This window comes from Aethalodelphis obliquidens, unplaced genomic scaffold (assembly GCF_003676395.1).
Source record: "Aethalodelphis obliquidens isolate GAN/ISIS:26980383/991018 unplaced genomic scaffold, ASM367639v1 scaffold9, whole genome shotgun sequence".
NCBI classification, from domain to species: domain Eukaryota; kingdom Metazoa; phylum Chordata; class Mammalia; order Artiodactyla; family Delphinidae; genus Aethalodelphis; species Aethalodelphis obliquidens.
In genome coordinates this window covers 14033869-14040191 of record NW_020837953.1, presented here as the reverse complement: position 1 = coordinate 14040191, position 6323 = coordinate 14033869, and the positions used below count along the sequence as shown (strand labels likewise).

At 62.1% G+C, this 6323-nt stretch overlaps 1 protein-coding gene across 1 annotated transcript; it reads left to right on the top strand.

Annotated features, from left to right (window-relative positions):
* The first annotated feature begins 3013 nt into the window (after positions 1-3013).
* On the top strand, positions 3014-6098 carry FOXD2 (forkhead box D2). Its single transcript, XM_027108608.1, has one exon. It carries the CDS (start codon positions 3585-3587, stop codon positions 5031-5033), a length of 1449 nt encoding a protein of 482 aa, XP_026964409.1. The 5' UTR covers positions 3014-3584; the 3' UTR covers positions 5034-6098.
* The last annotated feature ends 225 nt before the right edge of the window (positions 6099-6323 follow it).

The following is a 6323-nucleotide window of genomic DNA, read 5'->3' as shown; positions in this document are numbered from 1 at the left end:
GCTGGTGCCCGGGCTTCTGGGAGAGCACCCAGTTTTTCGCGGAGCGCAGTGACAGACTCACCCGGGGACGCACACACGACCCGAAGACGTCAGAGAGGCTGAGCCTGCAGATGGGAAAGCCTGGAGCCACGGGAGACGGGCAGGAAACTAAACGAATCCCGAATACCGGGTCGCCCTTCTCCCATCCCCAGTGCATGTACTTCTGGCAGTGTTCAAAACAAATTTGCCCAGAGCCTTGGGAAGAATGAGAGGCTCCCAGAAACACCCCTCCCCAGGCAAGAGTCGAGCTCGTCCAGGGGTTAAGCAGAGTTACTTGGATAAATAGAGGAGCTCTAGACTGGGAGCCTGGACATCTGGGCCCAACTCAACTCGGGGGCCCTTCGAAAGCCTTGCAAGTCACTGGATCTCCTGGCCCTCAGTTTCCACTCCTATAAAACTGTGTGTGTTTTTAAGAATCTGGAGAATTTCTTAAGAATCACCTTGCAGAATGGGTTGGGGGGCCATGTCCCCTTTCCTTAACTTGGGTCTCAGCAGCATGGAGTGTGCAGCAGGGCCAGGCAGAGGTGGGGGCTGGTGGCTGCAGCCGCTCTATAGAGAAGTAGAGTCCTGACTGGAGCAAGAACCAGGATATTTGGGCAACAAATGCCTCCGCTAGTCTTACCCTGAACTTGGGCAGGGCGCTGGAGCGTGGGGAGCCAGGAGAGAGTCCTGGCAAAGAAAGAAGCTACTGGTTCACGTTTGCCGTTTTAGAAATGAAGACATTTAGAAAGTGAGACGGAGAAGCGTGATGTCAATGCTGATTTCCCTCCACTTACTTAGACATTAGCAGAGCTGAGCTGGGTTGGAGCTGGTGTGTATGTGGTGAATGGTGAGTGTCAGAGAGAGCTCCACGTAGTAATGAGCAAGCTTGGGGTGTGTGTAAGTTTGCCAGATAAAATAAATCTGCTAAATCTAGCAACGCTGGGTATCTGAGTTTATCTGGACTCATGCAAAATATCAATACTTCTCTCCAAGGCCTTCCCCCCGCCCCCGGAGGGACCTATCACCTAGGAAATTCTGATTCCAGGGCCACTAGTCCCTGTCCAATTTCCTGACAATGGTTTGAGGACCGGATCTCTTCTTTTTCCCAAGGACAGTCTTTTTATGCAGACCCAGCATACTGGGTGGATCCCCTTGGTCTGAGGTCCCAGAAGGGGGTGCCCAGTGGACGTGCTCTCACGGGATATGAGCAGCCAGACCTGCCTTCCACTCTCTTCTGCTCCTAGCCGGATGGCTGGAGAGGATGGAGAACCCTATCATGAGGATTCCACGACAAGGGTGCACCTGGCCATGCTCTATCATGTTGTAAGAGACTGAGTCCTCACCCGCCCACCCGCCCACCGCGGGCTTCTGTTGCCCCACCTGTGGAATACACTACATTGGAGACTACTGTTGGGTGAAAGGGAGATTTCATCCACCCTCACATGACCCTGCTGAGATACAGCCTGCAGGGGCTGCAAATCCCCTCCCACCCCACTCCCAGCACTTATCTACAGAGGACCTAATTCAGCACCGGAGAGGATTAGATAGCAGCAGTAACCCAGTCCAGCGCTAAACCCTGGTTTGAGACCCAGGTGGGAGGCGATACCACCCCTAACCCGTTTCTCTCTCCCCAAGAGTCTGCAAAGTGCCTTCAATACCCTCCTTTGTAAGTAGCCTAGAATGATATGGCTACATTTACACATTAGTCAGAGGGTAGCTGTTTTCAACCTCATTTTTACACAGGAAGAAACAAAGACACAAAGACTTATAGCAACATATTACAGAACAGGTAAGTAGTGAAACCAGGACTGGGATTCCAGCAGCCTGGCGCCAGGGGCTCGTAACTTCTATTCAGAGCAGGAAACTGAGGCTGGGAGGGGGAAGTAAGTTGCTGACTGTCCTACAGCCTGTGACAGCTGAGCGCAGCCGGGTCTCGCGCCTCGCATGCCCGAGCTTTGACCACGGCGGGGCGCTGTCGGGGCAGCAGCCCGTCCATCGGCTCAGTACTTGACCACGTCCAGCGCCCATCTCCCCTGTCACCCCCAGAGGTTGAGATGGGCCCAGTCTGAGCTGGAGCTACTGGTTGCTGGGTTCCTGGGGGGAAGCCAGGGGAGCAGGAGGACTATGGGCAGGACCCCAGCTGGCGAGAAAAAGGGCACAGGACCAACACTGTGTGCACAGGATCCTGAGAGATGAAGGCAACATTGGCTTGCGGTTGAGGTCAGGGTTCATTGACGGACGTCTCGGTGGGGGTCCTGCTGCCTGTCTGTAGAGCCTGCAAGACCGGCCAGAAAAGAGGGGAGTGGGGAGGAGGGCTAGTGGCCCTGCAGTGCGACTGGGGGTGGGAGAAACGACGAAATCGAGCGAGGGATTCTCGGACCCACGAACAGACATCCAGATAAATGCAGAGTTTCCACAGGAAACAGAGGCAGAGATTCACCGAGGGCGAGAGAAACACAAGAGTTACACGGCTTGAGTGAGACAAACGGATACCAAGACAGAAAAAGGTCGGATACAGGCAAACTCGGCGATGGACCGGTCCGCGCTCCCAAAATACAACCGAAGCGCCCCGGAAAAGTTCTAGGAAGCGGGCGGCGGGCAGGCGGAGCGCTACCCGGGTCTCCCCGCACACACTGCCGCGTCTGGAGCCACGCGGCGCGGCGACGGGATGGGTGACGGGGTCCCGGCCTTGGAGGGGAGGAGAGGGGCGCAGCCGGAATCTCTCACCTCTCCGAGGCCCGAGGCTGAGAACGCCAAGTGTGCTCCTCGCGATCACTCAAGTGCGACTGCCCTTGGGCCGGAAGCCGCTCGGGCTCCTTCGGGCCCCCCTCCGGCGGCGTTGGTCCGGGCGTCTCAGGCTCCGCTGGCGCGCCAACTGCGCTTCGGCCTTGGTGGCCCGGGCGCTGCCTTGGGGAGATGATGGGTGGGGACTGTCGCTACTACTCCCACCTCCGGCTGGAGCCCGCAGTGAACCTTAACATCCAGGGCTAAGCGCACTGAAGGCAGCGGCCCCAGGGAGCGGAGGGTTTGCGGGATCTGCGGTGAAAGGAGGACCCGCCTCGAGCCACCCGAGCCGCGCTCCCGCCGCGGCGGCTGTTTGTTCCCGCCGGGCCCCTCCGCGGAGGCACTCCGCCCGCCCCCGCCCCACCCAGCTCAGGGAGCTCCGCCCCGGGCTCGCGTTCTTCCGCCTTAGGCTGCCGCCAGGCGGGAAGAACTAATTTACCGACCTCCCCTCCCGGGGTAGGGGGGCGGCTGGGGGCCGAGACCGGCTGTGTAAGGGAAGGCCTCAACTCCTTCCGCCCGCGCCCGGGGCGCAGGCCCCCGCTCGGTTTCCCAGGGCAGCGGAGAGAGCCGCCCCCAGTCGGGTGCTCATCGAGAGGTGAGAGCGGCCGAGTGGGCCACGAGGGGGCGCTGCGGAGCTGGGGGACACCCCTCCCTGCCAGCCTCAGTCCCCCGCCCCCTCCCCGCCCGCGCGCAAAACACACTCGCCCCAGAGGCAGCGCGGCGGAGCCCGAGCCGCGGCCGGAGCGGAGCCGGAGAGCGGCGGTGGCGGCGGCGGCACCATGACCCTGGGCAGCTGCTGCTGCGAGATCATGTCCTCCGAGAGCTCCCCGGCCGCGCTGTCCGAGGCCGACGCAGATATAGACGTGGTGGGCGGCGGCGGCGGCGGCAGCGGTGGGGGGGAGCCCCCTGCCCGTTCCGGACCCCGCGCCCCCCGGGACCTACTCCCCCACGGCCCCGAGCCTCCTCCAGAGGAAGCCGAGGGGGACGCCGCTGACGACGAGGAGGAATCCGGCGGCTGCTCGGACGGCGAGCCCCGCGCTCTAGCGCCCCGAGGGGCGGCGGCCGCAGCGGGAAGCCCAGGGCCAGGCACTGCGGCCGCCCGGGGCGCGGCGGGGCCCGGGCCCGGACCGCCGTCGGGGGGCGCGGCGACTCGGAGCCCGCTGGTGAAGCCGCCCTACTCGTACATCGCGCTCATCACCATGGCCATCCTGCAGAGCCCCAAGAAGCGCTTGACGTTGAGCGAGATCTGCGAGTTCATCAGCGGCCGCTTCCCCTACTACCGGGAGAAATTCCCCGCCTGGCAGAACAGCATCCGCCACAACCTATCGCTCAACGACTGTTTCGTCAAGATTCCCCGCGAGCCGGGCAACCCGGGCAAGGGCAACTACTGGACGCTCGACCCGGAGTCGGCCGACATGTTCGACAACGGCAGCTTCCTGCGGCGCCGCAAGCGCTTTAAGCGGCAGCCGCTACCGCCGCCGCATCCACACACGCACCCTCACCCTGAGCTGTTGTTGCGCGGCGGGGCTGCGGCGGCGGGGGACGCCGGCGCCTTCCTGCCGGGCTTCGCGGCTTATGGCGCCTACGGCTACGGCTACGGGCTAGCGCTCCCGGCCTACGGCGCACCCCCGCCGGGCCCGGCTCCGCACCCGCATCCACACGCCTTCGCTTTCGCCGCCGCCGCTGCACCTTGCCAGCTGTCGGTACCCCCAGGCCGTGCCGCGGCGCCTCCACCCGGACCTCCGACGGCTTCGGTGTTCGCGGGCGCAGCCTCGGCTCCGGCCCCTGCGCCGGGCACAGGATCGGGCCCGGGCCCCTCAGGCCTGCCAGCCTTCCTAGGCGCGGAGCTTGGCTGCGCCAAAGCCTTCTACCCCGCGTCCCTGAGCCCTCCCGCAGCAGGCACCGCGCTCCTGCGCCAGGGCCTCAAGACGGACGCGGGCGGCGGGGGCGCCGGGGCTGGGCAGAGGCCTTCCTTCTCTATAGACCACATCATGGGCCACGGTGGCGGCGCGGCAGTACCCCCGGGCGGGGGCGAGGGCTCCCCGGGATCGCCGTTCTCGGCGGCGGCAGGTCCTGGGGGTCAGGCCCAGGTCTTGGCCATGCTGACTACCCCAGCCCTAGCTCCAGTGGCCGGCCACATCCGCCTCTCGCACCACGGGGACACGCTCCTGTCCTCAGGGCCCCCGTTTGCTGGCAAAGTAGCAGGCCTCAGTGGCTGCCACTTCTGACCGTGTCGGGATCTGGGCCACTGAAGCCCGCACTCCTCAGCCTCTCCCGGGAGCTCCTGCGGTCGCAGCGGAACTCAGGGAGTCTATTTATGAAGAGTCTCCAGACCTGGGGCCGGCGCGCGTGACTTAGCACTTCAGGCTCCACGCTCAGAATCTCTCCGATAGTTGGGACGAAGCGGGCTCCGTCGCTCAGGGGGAGGCCCGGGTCTATGCGACGAGGTCGCTGGCCATGATCCCGTTCCAGTTTGAGCAGTAAAAGGGTGAGGGGGAAGTCTTCGCTTTTCCCCAGTCTCTGCGCCTCTCGGCAGCCCCGGAAGAATGCTCTCCCGGAGAGGTGCCCGCCCAGGCCCGGCAGATCCCGCCAGAAACACCAACTTCGCAGAGAGGTCTCCCTTTCTGCCTCTCCCACACTCCTTCCCCAACTTTGAGGCCCTGATTGTCCAATATTATAATTTAAAGACACCTATTCTCTGCTTTGTGCTTAAAAGAAAAATTCAACTTTTTTTTTTCCTTGCTGTTCTCCAAGGAACTTCGTTCTCTTGGAAGCCTACAGCAATGTCTACACAGGCGAAGTTGAACGGACAGGTGAAGCGAGGGGTCTCCACAATCCGTGCGCAATCCCGGAATCCCACTCCATTGAGGAAAATCCTCCCTCTTTTGTGTTGGGGCGCTTTTGAAGAAACTTTACCCCTTTCCTGTGGCCGGCTGGGTCCAGCCATCCAGGGCCAGCAGCCCTCTCAGCGGTCTGCTACGTCCCAGGCCCTGGGATATTTATTGTAGCTAAAGGCAATGAGGTTGGGGTGGGAGAGGAGGGTCTGGGTCAGGGACTGGAGAGGCGGGGGGTGGCCAGGGCACATCCTGTGGCAGGGGTCCTGTAATTATGTGTAAATATCTGTACAGCGGGCTGCTATCTGCATTCTCTGTCCACTGGGTGTGCATTGATTTAGACTTCTCCACTTGGGGAGACTCTGTGAAACTGTCTGAAGGTTTGTGTGGAAGAAAAGAAAAACCTGTCTCCCCCCACCCCACTCCCCATTGGTGTCAATTGAATAAATGTACGTGAACTCTAGCAGTCACCAGCTCTGTCTGCTTGTCTGCACTCCCCTTTCCCAGTCCGGGGCCTCCCGGACTCCTAGGCAGAGTGGAGTGAGGAAGGGCCCTGGGCAGCCCAGGCAGGCAGAGGAGGGCTTGGGCTTATCAGATACAGGGGACAGTGTGGCCTTGGCCTTTGGCTGTTAATGGGGCCAGGATTCCGGGAAGACTGTGACCCCTCCAGCGCTTTCATTTTCG